Consider the following 20417-nt stretch of genomic DNA (forward strand, 5'->3'; position numbering starts at 1 on the left):
CTAAAAAATATTAATGGGAAGAGATTTATTAAAGGTGAGGTAGGTAGAAATTTTCTAAAAAGACTTTTTCCCAAATATGTTTAACCTGTCTATGTATACCAATACATAATTAAAATGTAAGTACTCTGAAAAAGAAAGTATACAAATCGAGTGTCTGTAGTCCTCTCAGTGCTGCAATAAACACAGCTCATTATTTCATTCACTCCCACCCCCTCCCGTCTGGGATCCTTACAAAGCCACGCCCCCAAAACACATGAACTCAGTGCATGTAGTGACATCATGTCAGAATCACATGTAATAAAATGCCTAACTTTATCATTATTAATATAAACAACTAACATGGCTGGTAGTACTCACTATCAAGCTAGCATATCGATACTGGTAATGGTAAAGTTTAAAATATATTGAGTTTGATTCGGTAACGAACTAGTAACATAAAAACTAAAAACAGGCTGCATTGATGCACGTTTTCCCATTACCATCAGTTACACTGTGATGAAGGTGAATTTCGTGTAAGATTCACAACATATACGGTGTTTAAGCACTGTTGGCTACACTTTTCAGCCCCTGGTGGTCAGTTGTCGCCATGGATGGAAAGCCCCGGCGATATTGACTCTCGTCTGACTTCTTGCTTTATCCAAAGACTTTTTGGTCATAGCCTTTTCAAATACTGTCTTCCTTTTTTGCCTGGTTTTCCTTCGCTGACTGTGTAAGCAGGTAACTGGGAATTTTGGCTGCTCTTTCTCTGCCATAATTGTGATTCTTCCTAGCTTCCATGCCTCTTCCACTCCTCGAGTAAACAGTGCAAACGCAGCAGTGCTGGTAGCCATGGTAGCGAGCGAGAGTGACAGTCACCTAGCCAATCATTTCTTTCGTCCCGGTTGGAGATAATGAGCTGTGTTTATTGCAGCACTGAGAGGATTAAAGACACTCGATGAGTATACTTTCTTTTTCAGAGTACTTGTATTTCACATTTACATTTATTCATGTAGCTGACGCTTTTATCCAAAGCGACTTACATTGCTATATGTGTCAGAGGTCGCACGCCTCTGGAGCTACTAGGGGTTAAGTGTCTTGCTATCCACTCAGCACCCCATATTTTAATTATGCACTGGTATACATAGACAGTTTGAACAAATTTGGGGAAAAGTTTTCTTAAATTTCTACCTACCCCAACTTTAAAACAAATAATAACAAACAAAACCAAAAGTATTGATCAAATAACTTATAGTGCTTAGTTATAAAAAGTATATTTTTCTGTTCTCATAATATTAGTATTAGTATTAATATATTTTATTTTTGATTTTTATAGCATCTGGAAATGCTCCATCATTGGGAGGAAACTTCCACACTGGTGTTGGGAGGGAGTCCAGAGCTGCCACTCTACAGAATGGTGAGCGTTCATAATATACAGCATTTTCCATTTATGAAGAATTCATATGTCATAAGTTTTCATTATACACCATGACAGTCAAAAAGCAGACATAAAGCATAGACACTACTATGCAAAAGTTTGGGATCAGTAAGATTTTTCTTAAAGATTCCTATAAAGCCACATTTATTTAGTCAAATTATATTGTAAATTATAATTACAAGTTTTCCATACTTTAAAATGCAATTTATTCCTGTGCTGAATTTCCAGCATCATTACTCCAGTCTTCAGAGTCACATGATCCTTCAGAGTTCGTTCTAATATGCTGAGTTTGTGATCAAGAAATATTTCTTACAATTATCAATGTTGATAACAAACAGTTGTGCTGCTTAATGTTTTTGAGGAAATCGTGATATAATCCCAAATGTATATTAATTGTATTGTATGTAACTTTTCTTTCTATAATGTGACTCAAGCTATCTATAAACCTTTCATATGTGATTTCTCTTGGTGTGTGTTTTATTTAAATATTTTAATCGCTTAATTCATTCATACAGAGAGCTATAGATGTTAATTTATTCCTTTATCATACAAATGTCAATTTTTTTTTGTTTGGCAAAAGTCCAGAGCTGCCAGGTATCATTGTGACGTCTATATTGTGCTTTTTTTAATTTAAGGGGTAAATTGTTTAGTTTAGTGTGCCAAAGCATTTCCTATGAATGTGAGACGGTACTATGTGTTATTGAAAAGTTACAACTTGTCCGATATTGTGCGTTACATATGTCCATATAATATTCCGTAAAGTTTCGTTGAACTACATGATTGAGCAAGATAGTGGTTAAGTGTGTGTGTTGTGTTTATAGGAAAGGGGGGTTCTTTGGAAGCTGTGGGCTTGTGTAATGTGGTTTCAAGTTAAGCGTGTGAAGTTTGTTTCAGCCAGATGGTAATGGTTGTTTTTGAAAGAGGCTTATTAAGCCTGAGAAGTCAGAAGGTGTGGTGGGTTTATGTGCTTTTGTGTAGTAACCGATGAATCAGTTTGGTCAGACAACCGTATGGTCTGTGTGTGTGCTGGGAGGGAAATGAGGAGGCCACTTTATGTGTGAGGGAATGTACGCGTCTGATTAATGGCCTCATGTCTGCATTGAGATTTATACTATCTGTGTGTGGTGAGAGAACAAAAGTTGCTCTGTGGGATCTTGAATCTGTATAAACAGACCTGCTTTCAGCTTGAAGATGCTCTCCTCCCATTCTGAAGGGCCGAACAGCCCGTCCACAGCAGGTGCTCATATATAATGTAACTAGACTCTTACTTTGTAGTAACTTTATAGAAACTTGTATAATTTCAATATGTTTTTTGATTATGGTAAAACTACCAGTTTTTTGTCTTAATGTTAATAATAGTAGAGGTTTTTGCATTACTAATATTTGACTGCACTGCATATTAATCTAGGATAGGAAAATGTTTCTAAAAACACACACTTCCCTGTATTAAATGCGTTAAAAAACAACCCCCTGTAAAAAAAAAAAAAAAAAAAAAAACGTATCAAAATACAGATAGAAAAAAAGTCTGAAAAAACTCTTGAAGTCGGCATGAGACACTCGATGAGTATACTGATGAGTATAAATAATGAGTATAAATAAAAATCGTATCGATTTTCCAAATGCATGTTAGATCCTGTTGTAAACGATCCATCCGTGCATACGTTTCATTTTTAACTTTTTTTTTTTGGTCAGTTATCAGATTTTTCAATATGTATTTTTTCAGACCTGCTCCAAACTTTCCAGTTTTATTCTTATCTGAAGGTTTTTTTTTTTCTTTCGAGGGACTAAACCTGCTGTGAATGTGCTTTGAATTAGTCTGACTGTTTTTTTTTTTTTTTTTTTTTTAGCTAAGCGACAGATAAACCATCTTGGTCATCAGATACAAATGAACCAGCACTGTTTGGACACCGCCTTCAACTTTTACAAGATGGCACTCTGCAAGCATCTGACCAGAGGACGCAAATCATCACATGTTATCGCCGCCTGCCTCTACCTCGTCTGTCGGACAGAGGGAACACCTCGTATCCTTTTGGCCATGAGGTGATGAAAGCACTTAGAGTGAAAATAAAGTGTCCGCTACTGAGGGTTATAAACCATGAAAGGTGATGTAGATGATAAAATATTCATAATATGTGATGCATCCGTGGTTGTCAATTAGTTTTAGCTTTGGGTTAAGGCCTGTTCACACCAAGAACGATAACTCTACCGATATCTATATTATTGTCCACACCAGCGGACAATGTATAACATTTAAAAAAATATCATACATTATAATCAGTGCATTTCATGCTGTGCAGAGGACAGACAGATGTCGGTCACAGAGCACCACAAAGAAACAGCAGCCATCTTCTACAGTTCCTCCAAAACAATGAGCTTATGCTGAGTACACATACTACGCCGTAATTAAGAGATGGCAACTCGCGATGCTCTAACCGGAGCTGTTCACAACCTCAGACTCAAAATTATGTGTTTCCATTTCAACAGTATCAACACCGCAATGAATCTGCAGAAGTGAGTTACAAGGTCCCAAGTTGTTTACGTTCATTATTATTGTAGGCTAATGTACTTTGAGACATGAGGTAGTTTAACGCAGTCTCTTGTGACGCTTTGCCAAGAACAGGTGTGTGTATGCCTTTATGTGTTTTGGAGGCTTCGCTTTGGACGGCCCGGCAATTTGGAGGGATGGTGGGATCGTATGCTTTCAATGCTAGCAGGCTAATTTCCCTAGAACGCCTACTGCAACTTTATAGTATGTGTACTGTACTGTGCACTGCATACAAATACCCAGATGAGCTTGTATATTTGTTAATTGCTTAGTTTACAACATAGCCCACTGCACAAAACACTGTATCCCACAATGCAGAGCTGATCTCCCATTTCCAGTGTGGTGAATCAATTGGGGGTGATTACAGCTGCTATTTCTATTTAGACTAATTATTTGATGGAACTACAGAGAAAACTGACTTTTTTTTAATGATGATAATTGTACGCTATGTATCTGACTTGATGAGGTCAAGTTATAACCGTGTAGCATACTACTGTTTGAAACGTTTATAATGATTAGTCTTTCATTTGAAGTATTAGGCTATATACTGTGTAGTATTTAGTAAGCAGTTTGCTAGTAATGCTCTGCATAGTGTTCACATTATAATCTTAATGGTTTTTTTAATTAAATTACTTTATAGTTGTATACAGCTTTTAATTTCTGTAAGTGTGGATGCATGCTAGTTTGTTTGAGTATATACACTGTATAAATAGCTTGAAAAAGAGAGATGGTGACTCAGATTGCGTTCCATGGAGGGAAGACGAAGCGGTAGGTACGGAAGAAGAGAGGTTGAGCAAGAGAGGCCCGCTGTGAGGGTAGATGGTCAAAGGCGTTAGTCAGTCGTCTTGATTTGGTCTCCACACGTACATCTGTCTGCATTCCTCAACACACACAAACACTCACAGCGTCTGATGCTTAGTCATATAGCCTCGGTTCTCCCTTGTGTGAACACTCATGATTATTTTTGTAATAATAATCCTACACTCACACTGACTCACTGAGTCAGGGTCTAACTCAGGTTGTTATCTTTAATTTGTATGTGCATAAAGAAATTTGTTTCCTGTTTAGCCTAACTAAGCTTCAGAAAAACCTCATCTGGTGTCCGAGACGGGATTTCGCTTCAAAGCGAGTTGGCTTTTTCAGGGTGTTTTTGTGTGTTAAAAGAGAAGCAGGAAATACGGCAGGGTGTGTCTCTCAGGAGACTGCATTAGGCCTCTATAAAAGTAAAAATAAATGTTTTTGTAAGTAGATTAAAAGTAGATTGGAACTGTTTAATGCCTAGCAGTTAGTGCACATCCTCCAGCATTTTCCCTAATGCGACCCAAGTTTAAATCTAGAAAGTGACAGTAGTTTTATCTATTATCCCTCATTGATAAGGATATAATTCCTACCAATGATAAAAAGCAGCGAAAAGATCTAAATAAATGTTTTAAATGGATTTGTTTTACTTTTTAATTCAAGGTGGGTATTTATGTGTTGTCTTTCTAATGGTAATTGACTCAGTGTCCCCCAGTGTGAGGTGTAGTAGATAATAATCACAGATGGATAGATGAATGTTTAAATGCACCAGCTGTTATTTTCAGTTATATTATAACTGTGATTTTCAGCTGTTATAACTTTAATGCCCTATATGTGAAAATGCTCGAGTATTAGGTGATTATTTTTCAGCTTTCTTCTGCCTTTTAACTGTCTGAAAAAGCCAAAACATTGTCACATTTGTGTGTATTTGGATTTTCATGGACAATGGTACTCGCTTTCACTTTTTGTGCAATTAACAATTAAATGGAGGCAGCAGAATCTTTCCGTTTCTCTGAGATTATGCAACATATGTGTTCAGTCAGACGTCTGTTTGGGTTATATAAGAACTCATGAGAGAGTTTTCTTTTTCTGCCTAGGAGGGGTGTGTGTGTGAGAGAGAGAAAGAGTGCATGAGAGAGTGTGTGAGAGTGAGGCATTGTTGGTCTCAAGCTCTACTGTACAGGGTAAATTTAGCCACACATTATTTCTCATTATTTTTCAAACATCAGCCTTAGAAATGGCTCTAATCTTGCTGAGTTTGTGGATTATTGTAGTTGTTTCCCCATTTTATCCTATTTTTATGTATTTATTATTATTATTATTATTTTTTATTATTTTTTTTTATATGTGGACACTTAAAACACTGACCTCCATCAAGTAATTATGGAAAACATTAATGCCCTTAAGCTAATTTTGCTATATGAAGGATTTCTCCCTGGAAAGGTCAAATCCTGATCCATCCTAAAAATGATCATTAATTTAACAGGGTCATCCATAATCCCACAATTTAGGATTATCTCTCACTGTTACCGTGGCAACAGAAAATCCCACAATGACTTTTTAATGGGATGTTTTAATACACTTTGTCTTGATTAGACAGGTGTGCTGGTCTCCATGGATACAGAGTACACGGTTGCCAGGAGACGGGGATTTCCAGAGTTCAGGAGGTGGTGGTTCAGTGGAGCTCTACTCAAAGAGGGAAAATGTCAAGCAAATCTGACCAATATCCCTCCCTGTTTCTTGTCGGTCTCTGTCTTCACCAAGTGTCCCTGTGTGTGTGTGTGTAATACAAATATATATACAATTGGCATGAAATGGAAGTTGGTTCTCAATTGATTTTGGTTCACAAAATCGGGAAATGATTGGATCATTGCTGGATTGTTGTCGTTTGCTGTGATCTCAGACAGATTTCTGTAAGTGAGGGATTATTTTGTCACTCTCGCACTGCTATAAAAACGTCATAAGGAAACAGATGTCGATGCAAGAATGAGGGGAAATTATTTATTCCATAAAAAATAGGAGTTGTTGGTTTGATTTAATTGCTACTTTAAGCCATTATTGCATAATATATTAGGTCCTTACAGACTAAATAGTTCATTTGTAAATAATCCAGTTCCTGAAAGTGATTGAGAATGTAAGGTCATGAGTTCGATGGCCAGAAAATGCATGCATTAAAAAAAATTAACATCTTGAATCTGTTGCAAGTAGCTTCAGATAAAATTGTCTGTCAAATACATATGCAAATCCAATTGTGTATGATCACTTTAACGCACTTTCTCAGACATGCTGCTTGACTTGAGTGACATCCTACAGGTCAGTTACTAACACCTAAACATCTAAATGCAATCTATCCATCTGATGTAGATTAAGGCCTGTTTTTAGGTCAAATAAGCAAGTTTGAGACCTTATTCCTTTGAAAGTGGGACAAAAAAATTCTTGTACATTTTTCACTTACAGATTTTCACTATTTTTATTTCTTATGCTGATATAATTTTGAAAGAACAGTTTATTAAATTAGAACACAAGTATGCAGTTTCACTATCAATCCAAGGCATTTGAACCCAGTTATTTATTACTTCGTTGTCCATGTATTACTGTGTGAAAGCCATTTTCTTCCAGCTGGTGTGGCCGTTTTATATTTTTACCCTCCCAGCTGTCCTATTAAACTCCCTCCCTGCCCTATACGCTAACAGCAGACCCTGTCCACTGCGGTATTTGAGTCATTAGGGGATTTTACCAGAGAAAGGACCCATAAATTCCTTTGCTCTCTCCCAGACAGAGGAGCTCTTTTGAGGCATAAGGCTGTTGCCGCCCCTTTCAGGTCAGGAGTGTGTGAGGGCCTTCCTACTTTTCAGTGGTCGTGACCCCTGACATCAACCAAAAAAGATTCCTTTTTGATGCTGTGGGGCCCAGATGGAAGAAATAGGGTGTCTGTGTTTGTGCATGTGAATCATTCTTTATGGATATCTTTTCTTTTTTTTTTAATCATTATAAAGGTGGTCCAAGAAGATAAGTGTTGAGTTATATGATGTTTAAAGCTTGTTTTATGAAATATTCTGTTATTGTAGTTCATCCTCAATGATAAGACACCGATATAAAGTTTGTGAGAAAGTGAAGACTGTGGTGATGCTGGTACGCATCCAAACCCCAGAGCTATGAACTCTGCAACCTTCAGCATCTGTTAAAATACACAGCGCGTTATTACTGTCATCTTGTCCCTTTATTCATCCTCCTCACTCTATCTTATCTCGTTCTCTTATTCTCGGTTATATATTCCCATTGTCTGTTTCTCTTTGTGCTCAACCACAAATTTGTGTCTTACTCTTTCTTTCTTGCCCTAGGTGAACGTGTATGTTTTGGGAAAAACCTTCCTCGTTTTAGCCAGGGAGCTGTGCATCAACGCACCAGCTATTGGTAAGCATCAGATATCACAAACAAGCGATTTTGCCCTTTCCCATGATGCTTTTCGGTTCACACAAATTAAACTGGTACTGTACTGTGTGAGTATGTGAATGGGTCAGTGTAGTGCGGATGTTAATACCAAGGGGGTGCTGTGAAACTGCAAATGTAAAACTTGAATTGAACACTGGATTGATTTGTGCAATGTTTGGTCGCCTGTTGCTTTAAAGCAACAATACATTGGAAACATTTGTTATCTTTTCCTCCCTCTTATGTCATTCCAAGCCTGTATGACTTACTTTTGTCTCTGGAACTAAAAGGAAGATATTTGGAAATGTGTCTGTTTTCTATGGCCCAAATAATTTTGCTTTGGAACACATTGACTTTTCATTATATGGGGGAAAAAATAACAGATGAAATACCCTCTTTAAAGGGATACTCCACTTTTTTTGGAAATTGGCTCATTTTACAACTCCCCTAGAGTTAAACAGTTGAGTTTTACTGTTTTTGAATCCATTCAGCCGATTTTATGATATTTAGAAGAATATCAGTAACCAGACAGTTTCTGGTCTCATTGACTTCCATAGTAGGAAAAAAATATACTATGGAAGTCAATGAGACCAGAAACTGTCTGGTTACTGATATTATTCTAAATATCAGAAAATCGTCTGAATACATTCGAAAACGGTAAAACCCAACTGTTTAACTCTGGGGGAGTGGTAAAATTTCCAAAAAAAGTGGAGTATCCTTTTAAGGGTATATTTTACCCTGATTTAAACAGTAAATAAGAGTATTATCATACACTAGACCAAAGAAAAAGAAAAACTGTTTGATGAATAGAAAACAATGTTTTATGATTTTTCAGATCACTCAGCATCAAGCTGTCAACAAATAACAATTAAACAACAAGACAGAGGAATAGCTGTCTAGTTTCAAGTGCAAACTGCCCCATTGTATATAGGCAGATTATAGATAGTTAGAAAGAAAATAGGCTTAAATTAAAGTTTTTAAAAAAACCCCAATATGTTTAAAGAAATAAATAAGTATGGGCAGCATTCCGATATTTGTGAGACATAAAATCAGATCAGAGGACATTGTTTCTCTTCTAGTAGTGTCTCGTAGCTAATGTGAATGAAGGCAATTATTTGAGAGGAAAAATCCCCCTGCTGTTCATTAATGGGTCAGTCCGAGTACTCATGCATAAAATATCAGTTCGGGAATCTGTCCTCCCTGAACCCCTGTCCCATTAGTACTGTCAGAGGAACACTGAAACTGGAAGGTGACTTTCCCACACTGGACTTCTGTCATTCCCTCCTGTCCAAAATAACTTAGCTCGGTCCCATCAAGAACAGCACTAACTGTGTAGAAAGCATCCTGCTCCACCTGTACCGGGTGCTCGAACCACACAGGGAACGTTGAGCTGGAACCATCCGACACAAATTTGGTCAGGTTTTGTGCCAAAAGCACTCCCTGTCTCTTTAGTTCAATTCGGACGCTATATTCCGCCTTCCCCCCACTGGAGCCGTACAGACCAAGTCCGGCGATAAACACTCGCTTGTCCACGGCGAACTGGATGCTGTCACAGCGCCCGCGGTAGCGCCACTGGTTGCTTCGGTAGGCGGATGACTGGAACCGGTGACAGCGTTGCGCCGCCAGCCCCTTCCTGGATGCATCCGGGAATCCTAGCGAAGGTTTCGTAGCAGCTGTGTACCAGAGAAAGATGCTGTGCGTTTCCTCAAGGGTTAAAATGTTCGACTGTGCGGCTCCATCCGCAAATTCCTGCAGTGTCATGGAAGGCAGGCGCACGAGGTACAACGCCTTTCCCAGCACGGAGCGCTGGTTCTGTGACGTAAGGCTTAAGTCTTGTCTTCGGCACTCTGCATTGGCCCATCCCAGGACAGCCTGGAACACCACCGCCTCCTTCACGTTCAGCGTTTCCCTGAGTAAGATGCTCTCCAGTGTGGGCAGGTCAATTTCAGAGAAACCTTCAGAGCGCAGCGCAAGCTCTGCCTGGGCGTCGATCACTTCCCAGCACCTCTGAGTGAGCTCCGGCTCCTCAAACAGCCGACTCTGAGATAGCAGAACGCACGCGTTTCGTGCCTCCAGGCTCGTCTCGAGGAAACCCACACATGCGCGAGCCAGAGCAGACACCAGGTATTTTTTGGCAGCGTAGAGAGTAGCCAGAACTGTGTCGGGCGACAGCTCTATCTCATCACTGTACATGTATCTGATAAAGAAGAGGAAGATAGAGAGGTTAGGGTAAACTTAAAGTCCACATTAAACTGAAGTTGCAATCGTCTATTGTGACGTATATCCGAGTGAAATGGCTTCTCGAATGAGAAAGAAATGTAGGACGGGACTTGATTTCTTTCATCAGGAATTGATTGAATCGTTATCGTTTGCTTTTGCTATGATCTCTTCTGAGTGACGGTTTGTTCTGCTCTTGTGCCAGGGGGTGGAAGTTATTTTGATCGAAGATTATGGGGGCACTTTCATTAAAAAAATATAAGAATGTGCTCATATAAATCATTTTTAATAAACACTGCAATCACTGCAATTATAAATTGTCCATTTTAAGTGCAAAGATCCATATGAAGAGAATAAAACAACTAGTTCATACTTCACCAAAACTGATCTGATCTGAACTGAACATTGCTACTGCTTTTTAAATAGTGACTTCCAACTTTCTCGGGATCATTCACAATCCAATAACCGATCTTGAAAAGCACTAAAATAAGAGGGCGACTCTTAAACCAAGACATCACTGTGGGTGCCTTGGTGAACCCATCTGTGCTGCTTGGCATGAAAGCCGAGTTACCCTGCTATTAATGCCCGGATGTGATTAGTGAGTTGGTCTTACTTGAGCAGGATGAGAAACGCAGCGGGTTCCACATCTGGAATATGGATATCAGAGTCCGCTTCCGCGAGATCCCCGTAAAACATGGCACAGAAAACAGAGCTCCCCACCGCCAGCACATACTGAGAAAGGGAGAAGAGGCAATCCATCAGTGTTTTATCCTTTTTCCCAAGCATTTACTGGATGTCTCCCTTATCTGACACCTATTTCAGGTCCACTGATAAGCTGCTGGGTCGAATCAGGTTTGTTCGATTTGGGAGACATCCAAAATAACGTTGTGGTTATTGTAGGGGACAGGTTAGGGGAGAGAGGTGTGTACTCACCTTGTGTGCCGGGACCCTTTCCGATTCGCCGGGTGGACCAACAATGAAATGAACATCTGCCATTTGTTCATTATTGAACATTAGTGCATTTCTGCATAAAGTAAAACATTGTGTATTAATAAAATATATTTAAATATTTAATTTGAAAGAAAATATTATAATATCTAAACATTAATTAAATTATATAAGGTGTATCTTTTAACGTTCTTTATTACTTCCCTTAATTATATTATCTTACACTAAACTAAATGAATAAAATCTGAACATTTTTTCAAAATATTTTATCACTATATTTGTATCTTTTTTTTAATAACTTTCTTTAAAACTATACAAATAATTGTTCAGATTTTATGTTTCACTAGATTTAATGTCTTGCCTCTCTCGTAACGTCGGGTGCGCGGAGTGCCAGCTGGGAACCTCCACGTTGTTGTTGATGTTTTGCTCTGTGGTCGGTGTGGTGGCGGTGCACGCGGTGGTTTGCGCGACCGGCTCTGCGCTCTTCTTCTCGGGCAGACTCAGCATCACGGTTCCGTTCTTCTGCACCGTGGCTTGATCGTTCACGGGGTACAATTCGGCTGCCATCCTTTTCTTCAGGGAAAGAGATAAGATGTTATAGCACACAGACAACCTGCCGGGGTGCTTGTTTGTCCGCTTCAACTTCTTTAACGTTTCGGGGAGCAAGAGTATAAAAGTCACGCATTTCATGATCCGGCCATGATGGGACAACCTGCATTCCGGCGCAGCGGGCATCAGAACAAAAAAATAAATAAAAGTTTTTGTTTTGTATATAGCTATATATAAGAATATATCAGCTACAATCGTGGTCCGTGGTATTCCTAAATAATATTGCGTATTGTCCTTGAAAACAAAAGCAGCTCCACTGTCCTCAACCGGTCACATAAATATTTGGGATTTTAAGGATTACGTTATTTCATGCCATTCTCTTTTCCCTAATCACGTACTCTCCTACTCCACATCGAAAATCCAATCCAAATCGGTTTAGGAATAACACAAGAAATATCTATATATAAAAAGTCTGTAGTCTTAAATAGCGGGAAAGCGGACCTTTCCTCTGCTGTGTCCACACAGAATGATGAAGTTTTAGTTTATTTTGAGCTCTCTCTCTCTCTCTCTCTCGTTTGACGTCAGCAGCGAAGGGTTGTCTCCATCCCTCCTGTAATGTGTTGCCATGTGCGGCTTTTATAAGCAACTCTGGGATAAATCTGGGATTTTTACACATGGTTATTCATGTTTTTTGGGGGGGATTATTCGCAGTATATATGTGTGTGTTTTTGAAAATATACATGTATATGTGAAATAGTGAATTCTATAAAAGTTTATTTACTGAAAATACTCGTCCAAAATAATTTGCTTGCTTTTCTTGTGAGGTCATGGCAACCCTGCGTAAATGGCTCTCTGTGGACTGTACAGTGTTGGTTTTTAATTCGTCATATGTAACCTATATAACTTTACAAGCTTACCTTCTCCATTAATTATCCGCGTCAAGTAAAATATTTTTGTGTTTTTGCGCATCAAATTCGAAGTTCGTCAGTACGCGTCGTTTATTTCGTTCGTCAATATTTTTTTACACTCCCGATGCAACTTAGTTCTATATACATTATTTAAAAGCAATGTATATTAGTATTCAAATATATCGAGCGATGAGCCCTGCAGATTCTGTTACACACTAGATTAGCGTCCTGTAAACATAACGTTTACATCACGCTTAACTGTTATACTTGTGCAACCAGTGAAACATCCTCAAAATGTTCTTACCTCAAATTTTGTATTTTATGCGTTGGTTTGTTTTCATCATTCAGCTGAGGTGATGCTCGACTCAAAGCGATGTCAAAAGTTTTACGTTACTGCTCCTGTCGCGAATCGCGATGGAGTCAGAAACAGGACGAGGGCTGGACTTGTGAAAATACTGTGGTGCGCACGAGTCAAGACTGCTATCCGTATTCCCAATAAAGAATTAGAGTCCCAATAAAGAGTCCTCACGCAGAATTAGGCTTCTCTCTCTCCCCCGGTCTCTTCTTTACCCCCCACAGACAGATCTAAGCGGCTTATTTGAACATATGTAGTGGGAATTAGATCAGAGTGTCCCAATCTTTCTTGATTTATGTAACCCCAGTTCCATCAGTAAGGCCAAGTACCCTTACTGAATATGTACGTGTTTGTGAATGTATATACTGTATATACACACATCATTGTATTACATCATGTGTTTTTTTTATTTAGTATGTTTACCATGTCATTACATTTAAGAGTATAAGAAACATTGGGGGAAAAACATTTTTTAAATATTATATTTTGTTCATAGGGTTTATTCATATATATAGGTTCCTCCTCTGTATGGATAGAAAATTGTTATTTGAAAACAGGACATGTCCTGGGAAAACAGGACAGTTGATCACCCTAATATATATATATATATATATATATATATATATATATATATTTATATGTACAGTATATGTGTGTATGTATGTATATATTTAGTATGTTTGCACACACACACACACGATTTCAAACTAGAGCCGTTAGTATTGTTGGTGAAAATAGACCCAAATATGTAGTGGCCCCTCAAACTGAAAAAATCTATTGAACATGTTATTTAAAAACTGATATTTATTTCATTGACTGAAGTGTTTGACAAGTGTTTGAAAAGTCCCTCGAGTTGTAATTTTTCTCCCATTAAAGCAGTTTTGATGGTGTGAGAAACATCTTGTTGTTGGCTAAAGCTTAATGATGGAGAATCTCTGTATGAATTGTATAGTATTGGATGACAGACAGTATAAATATGATATTTGTTGTATTGACATAACTGGTGAAATTCAAGTTTATTAAAAGCCTTTGAACTGAACACTCATCAGTGGTTATGAGCCCCAGTATTAGCACTTTAAGATTGTGTAAGTAAGGCAAAGGTGTAATATTGTGTCCAATAAAGGATATCTCGCACAAACCCCCACATGCCACTCATTTGCAGCTTTAAACGTTAGATTTGACACCGACCGTTATTGAACTGAGAATCCAACAGTGTTTGAGAAAGTCTGGATATACCTGTCTATCTTTCTAATTCAGAATTTTTTTCCGTACAGATCCGTGTCTTTATATCCCGCGTTTTGCGCAAATGTTGGAATTTGGAGAGAAGAGCCACGAGGTTTCGATGACGGCACTGCGTCTCCTGCAGAGGATGAAGAGAGACTGGATGCACACGGGACGAAGACCTTCAGGCCTCTGCGGAGCAGGTAACCATGGCAACCCTCCCCTAACGGTGCGACCTCTTTAATGATGTGAGCTAGTGAAGGGTTGCTTTGTTAGATGCGCAAAAACGCAGGCACCATCCTTGAAACATCCATCCACAGTTGGAATGCACGCTCTAGAAACCCCTTCCAGAACTGAAAGTTTTATATCTGTCATAGGAAATATCCTAAGATAGTTGGATCTGTCAAATTCTGTAATTAGATCAGGTCACGCATTTGAAGTGGTTCCCAAATCACCAATCGGTTTAAATTACTCTCACTGATATTTTTTGCCACTGTAAATTGTCTCAGTGAAGCAGTGCAGATAAATTCTGATGCATGTTCGTCAGTGTCATTTTTATTTTCTTGCACTTTCAGTCTTGTGTAAGCTTTACACAGGCTATGAAGTTTTCAGTAATTAAGTTTTTAGAATAACTGATGACTCCTGCCTCTCAGCATGATTTTCTCTGCCCCCCACCCCTTCGCTGCATAACCTGAATAATGAATCTCCCATTAATCTTTCAGGAGCATTGCTGAGAAAAGAGGAAGCATGAGCCTAAAAGAGTTTGTTTCGCTGCGAGAGATCACAGACTTGAGAAAGACAGAGAGACTGAAAGAATGTGAAAAAGTCCCAGAATGAAGATAAACTGAGTGGCAGAGAGGACTGCTGAGTGTGATGAATGCCTCAAGCTTGTTGAATAGTCCTCATCTAGTAGCTGAAACACAGATTGATTTGATATCCTGCTGGGTTAAACAGCAGAGGAGGAAACTGCTGTTTTTTTTAAACGCAACATGAACCTGAACTCAAGATAGCGGTCAGTTAGATAAAGCTGACATGCAGTGGAGAGTGGGGTTCAATGTGTTGTCCCTTTAATCTGTCACAACCTAGACAATGTGTTTAGAAAGGACTCATCAGATACATCTGTCTGTGATTGAGAGATGCTTATGAGAAAATTGAAAAGCATTATGTTCTTGTTGTTTACATGACAAAGTACATTTTTAGAATGGCAGGATATCTATCTATCTATCTATATAGATAGATAGATAGATAGATACAGTTAAAACATTGATAGTATGTAATAATATTACTATATGTTTTCTATTTTAATATATTTTAAAATGTAATTTATCCTGTGGTAAGCAGGGCGGGACCGAGAGCCGTGGGAATGGAGCGAGGCCAGTTGTGTGAGTGCTAATAAGCGCTAATATCACTTGCGCGCCACACCGGTTTTGTGTCTCCCGGAGGATCTCCAGAAAGGAGGAGTGACAACTGTGCAAGACGAGAGAGGATCAGGCCTAGCTCCGTACCCACGGCTCTCGGCCCCGCACTGCTTGCCACATATTCCTTCAGAAAACGATCTAATATGTTGATTTGCTACTCAGTTGACATTTCTTATTATTATCAATGTTGAAAACAGTTGTGCTGCTTAATATTTTGTGGAAACCTTGATAAAGTCCAAAAAAACTGCATTTATTTGAAATATAAATCTTTTATAACATCTTCAATGTCTTAACCTTCACTTTTGATCAATTGAATGTGTCCTTGCTGAATGAAAATGATTAATTTCTTTAAAAAACATACTACAAATATGTCTTTGTAATGAGATTATGAATCAGTGAATTAGGGCATAATGAGAATAATATTTGTATTTGAAATGTAAATTCAGTCATTTTGATGGCACTAACATTGTAGTTAGCGTGCCGACTTACAGCAAAACTGCGACCTGAGTTCGATTCCCAGCTCGAGGTCCTTCGCCTATTCCATTGCCCTCTCTCTACCCCACGCTTTCCTGTCAAAATCTCTACGGTCATATCAAAAAAGGCCAAAAACGTTGTCATTTTGTTTCTTTAAGCAGTACAATAACTTTTTAGAGAATGGCAGTGAACCATGATGTCGTTTTTATATGAGTTAATCTTGTAGGGATCTTTTAGCTCTAAAATTCTTCAGTACTGTATCTTTTACATGCTTTCATGCTTTCTGGTGTTGGACATTCTTTAGTTTGTCAGGTAGTTCAGAAGTGCATCTGGCTCTTCATGTTTCTTTAATGAATCAGAGTGAAACAGGCATCAGGGGTTCTGCAGAATTGCAGGTGCATTAAATGTCTGTTTGTTCTGCCTGAGGTGAATCAGTAGGGGGGCAGGTACAGTGGACACACTTTTCTGAAGGCCTATTAATGTTTCATATTTGACTATCTGTCCTCTCTCCTTCTCTCTCTCTCTCGAAGTGAAAGTGTGTATGATCTACTGAAAGTTGTGTATTTGTGTTCCCTGTAGCGCTCTTGGTTGCTGCCCGTATGCATGAGTTCCGTCGCACAATTAAGGAAGTGATCAGCGTGGTGAAAGTCTGTGAGGCCACACTGAGGAAAAGGTGTGTTTTGACCTAAAATAATCACAGTGTGACCACAAGCTGTGCTCAGTTATTACTATTTGCAATATGTCGCAGTAGCATTCATATTATATAATTGGTGCTATTCCTGGATTTAGTTTTTGTAGTTTCTTTCTGAGGCTTTGAATTTAGGCCCGGTTTTGCTATTTTATGTTTTGACCCCCAGTGTGTTTGATTGAAAGGCTAAATGAATTTGAGGACACGCCCACTAGTGAGCTGACTATTGAGGAGTTCATGAAGGTGGATCTGGAGCAGGAGTGCGACCCGCCCTCTTACACGGCTGGAATTAAGAAGCAAAAGCTAAAACAGGTCACGAATCACACTTTTATTTAGAATGATGAACATTTAAAATCCGACATTCTGTCAATATGTGCTTTCACACAGTCAGACCAATTATTTCCTCTGATGAATTCTTCCACAGATTGAGCTGGAGCTTTCAAAAAAAGTTGATGATATTGAAGGTACCTTGAAACATTTACTGTAGACAGACTTTATGCTCAAAGTTTCATCATGGGTGTTTGAAAACACACGTGTATGTGCTCTGCAGGTGAAATCTGTGGCTATCAGGATGAGATTGAAGTCGAGCTGGAGAGCTGCAGGCCCAAAGCCAGGGGATTTTATGCATCCTGTTCCAGAGAAGGTATAGTATTCACACACAATCCCACAGAAAGATTTTTTTTTTTCCAAGTTCGCACACTACCATTCCAAAGTTTGTGTCAGTAAGATTTTTTTATGTTTTTGAAAGAAGTCTCTTATGTTCACCATCACCAAGTCTCAGTGATTTCATGAAAAAATCCATAAAACCGGTGTAAATAAATGTTGTTTATTCCTGTGATGGCAAAGTTGAATTTTCAGCAGCCATTACTCTTCAGTCTTGTTTTGTGCTTCTTCAGAAATTATTCTAATATGCTGATATGCTCAAGAAACGTTGCTTATCACAGATGAAAATGCTCGTGCTGCTTAATATTTTTGTGGAATATTTGATTAATTTTTTTCTGGAATATTTCAAGAATAGAAAGTTCAAAAGGTCAGCATTCATCTAAAATAGTAATATTTGAAAACAATTTAAATGATTTAACTCAACTTCATGCTTTCATGCTGACTAAAAATTAGGGCTGTGCAAAAATTAATTGCGATTAATCGCATCCAAAATAAAAATATGTGTTTACATAATATATTTGTGTGTGCTGTATATAATTATGTTGTATATATAAATACACACACATGCATGTATATATTTAAGAAAATGTGTTATTCATATATAAAATATTTATATTTATATAATAAAGATTATGTATTTATAAATATATACAGAATTTAAGTGCAAATAATTTTTAAATATATACATGCATAGGTATTTATATATACAAAATAATTATATATAGCACACACAAATATATTATGTAAACACAGACTTTTATTTTGGATGCGATTAATCACAATTAACTTTTGCACAGCCCTAATAAAAATATACTTTTATTTTTGGTTTAAACAATTGTACTGACCCCAAACTTTTGAATGGTAATGTATATCATGTGAGGGTAACATTTTTAACCAATACAATACACACTCACACACACACATACAGGTATATCAACCTTTTTATATCATTATTAATATATCATTTATTTCTTCAATATCATATCAAAATCATTTGTTTATATTTAAAACATTTAAAAAAAATATTTGAAAATTAAGTATCCAGTATTTCAAAATGACAACCATTTTATAATGCAGAAATATAGCTTAATGTGTGATAGACTTGGCTCGCAAGTGTATTCTAGGCCAGCTTATTGTGCATCAACAGGTTTTGAGACTCGCATGCTTTGCTTTACTTAAAGATTGTCTATGGTGCATTGTCTCCGATGGGAGCGCATATTTATAAAACCGTAAGAATTTGTTTACAACGAGTGATGATTGGCTGTTGTGTGGAAAGCACTTTTGTAGGGATGGTTTGCTTCATGAGAACCACAATTATTGGTGAATGACGCTTAAAACAAATGATTATACTCTTGTCACAATTTCTCTTTGTTTAGTGAGAACTGCTACTCTCACAACATTTTCTTTCTCGGAAGTGGAGTGTTACTTCCCTTGTGCAAAAATTCTGTTTACTTTTCTGTCCAATTAGTTCGTTGTTCAGCAGCACTCACATCCAGAGATCCAGTACTTCCCCATGCGTGATATATCTTTCTCTAATGTAGTGATTACAGCAGGGAGCTAATTAAGACTGCGAGCGTGGGTGTGTTTGTGTGTGTGCCTTTTCATGCATGTGTGTGTTCACTTTTCTATGGTGTGTGTGTGCATCCACGTTGTGTTGCTGCGGTCAGCTGTGTTAGTTTATATAATTACTTTCTTTCCATGTCAGCTGGATCATAGCGAATCAAAATCAAAGGGTGAATGCATTCATGTTTTAATTAGCTAAATAATTTAATTACAAAAATAATTGTACTTTATTTGCATACATACAGCAGTTTCCTTTCATCTTTATAATCTGTTTACCTTTTATTTGTTGCTCCTGTAGTTATTTGAGAGACTTTTGAGATGCATGTGTATTTTCTCTCTTGGTTTTCCCAGATGATGTGATTTCCCTGGCATCATCCGGTGTCCTTGCTGGTGATGATGAAGGAGAGGACGACGAGCTGAGGGCAGCAGCGTCTCACCTGTGCAGTGCTGTATGTGGAGAGGATGGAGGTGGCTATCAGCAGGAGCGAGATGGAGAGAAAGTCTCTCCAACCAAACGGCCCTCGTTAGCATTATTGCTTGGTGCTTTGCCCACTGCGGCCAGTTTGGGCCTGCCCGAGTCCATCACCAAAATGGGAGAGGAGAAGGAGAACGGTAGGAGAGTTGCATAAACACTTAATCTATTTTAATTCCACAGTCATTCTTTGTTACCACAGTTTCGCTGTGATAAGATTGACAGGGTACAAGCAGAGGAAGAGGAGTGGCACTAGATTGACAACTTTATGAAACATTAACATTCTTTTCATTCATTTTCATTACACATTTGAGCTTCGTCCGTTTTTTTTTAGTTTAAGAAGTGTGCAACTATAGTGACTGCTTTTTTTTAAAATGTATTCCCCCAGTTTCACATATAAGGCTTTAGCCTAGTCCCAAATTAAAACGCATATTTGAGCCGTTTTATTTAAAAGCAAAAAAATGTACCTGTAGTGTTTTTTTTTTCTAAGGCATGTTAATAAAAGCTGTTTAAATGCCCTAATTAAACTAAGGCCTAAACTTGGCTTAATCTAAGAAGCACTTTAGGACAGGTCAGTGAAACCGGTCCTAAAGTGTTTCTTTCATTTAATCTGATTTCGTTTCACACAACTGGAGTGACTCCTTTTCAGAACACTCAAATCAAACACTCATATTAATCCACTTTCATTGAATCTACTTGCATTTCACATTCGTGTTAAAGGGATAGTTCACTTTGAAATGAATTTTTGATATGTT

The 20417-nt window shown here is 38.0% G+C and overlaps 2 protein-coding genes across 4 annotated transcripts in view; one reads left to right on the forward strand and one right to left on the reverse strand.

The window, feature by feature from the left end:
* brf1a (BRF1 general transcription factor IIIB subunit a) overlaps nucleotides 1-20417 on the forward strand; it is a 45627-nt gene that overhangs the window by 3533 nt on the left and 21677 nt on the right. The window contains exons 3-12 of the mRNA XM_039672079.2: nucleotides 1313-1393; nucleotides 3262-3435; nucleotides 7039-7070; nucleotides 8099-8171; nucleotides 14438-14587; nucleotides 16856-16949; nucleotides 17150-17276; nucleotides 17389-17428; nucleotides 17515-17607; nucleotides 19542-19802. Coding sequence (XP_039528013.1) covers nucleotides 1313-1393; nucleotides 3262-3435; nucleotides 7039-7070; nucleotides 8099-8171; nucleotides 14438-14587; nucleotides 16856-16949; nucleotides 17150-17276; nucleotides 17389-17428; nucleotides 17515-17607; nucleotides 19542-19802 — 1125 coding nt within the window. The remainder of the gene's footprint in view (nucleotides 1-1312; nucleotides 1394-3261; nucleotides 3436-7038; nucleotides 7071-8098; nucleotides 8172-14437; nucleotides 14588-16855; nucleotides 16950-17149; nucleotides 17277-17388; nucleotides 17429-17514; nucleotides 17608-19541; nucleotides 19803-20417) is intronic.
* btbd6a (BTB domain containing 6a) lies at nucleotides 8985-13253 on the reverse strand. 3 transcript variants are annotated; one of them, XM_039672081.2, is made up of 5 exons: nucleotides 13113-13253; nucleotides 11713-11924; nucleotides 11337-11427; nucleotides 11017-11135; nucleotides 8985-10383 (listed from the first exon to the last, which is right to left on the reverse strand). In XM_039672081.2, exons 2-5 carry the CDS (start codon nucleotides 11916-11918, stop codon nucleotides 9351-9353), a joined length of 1449 nt encoding a protein of 482 aa, XP_039528015.2. In that variant the 5' UTR covers nucleotides 11919-11924; nucleotides 13113-13253; the 3' UTR covers nucleotides 8985-9350. The 3 variants fall into 3 exon arrangements, with proteins under 3 accessions (XP_039528015.2, XP_039528016.2, XP_039528014.2); XM_039672082.2 differs by lacking the exon at nucleotides 13113-13253 and adding an exon at nucleotides 12402-12420; XM_039672080.2 differs by lacking the exon at nucleotides 13113-13253 and having other exon boundaries at nucleotides 11713-12443.

The sequence above is a fragment of the Pimephales promelas genome, chromosome 11 (assembly GCF_988280905.1).
Source record: "Pimephales promelas chromosome 11, fPimPro1.hap1.1, whole genome shotgun sequence".
Taxonomy (NCBI): Eukaryota; Metazoa; Chordata; class Actinopteri; order Cypriniformes; family Leuciscidae; genus Pimephales; species Pimephales promelas.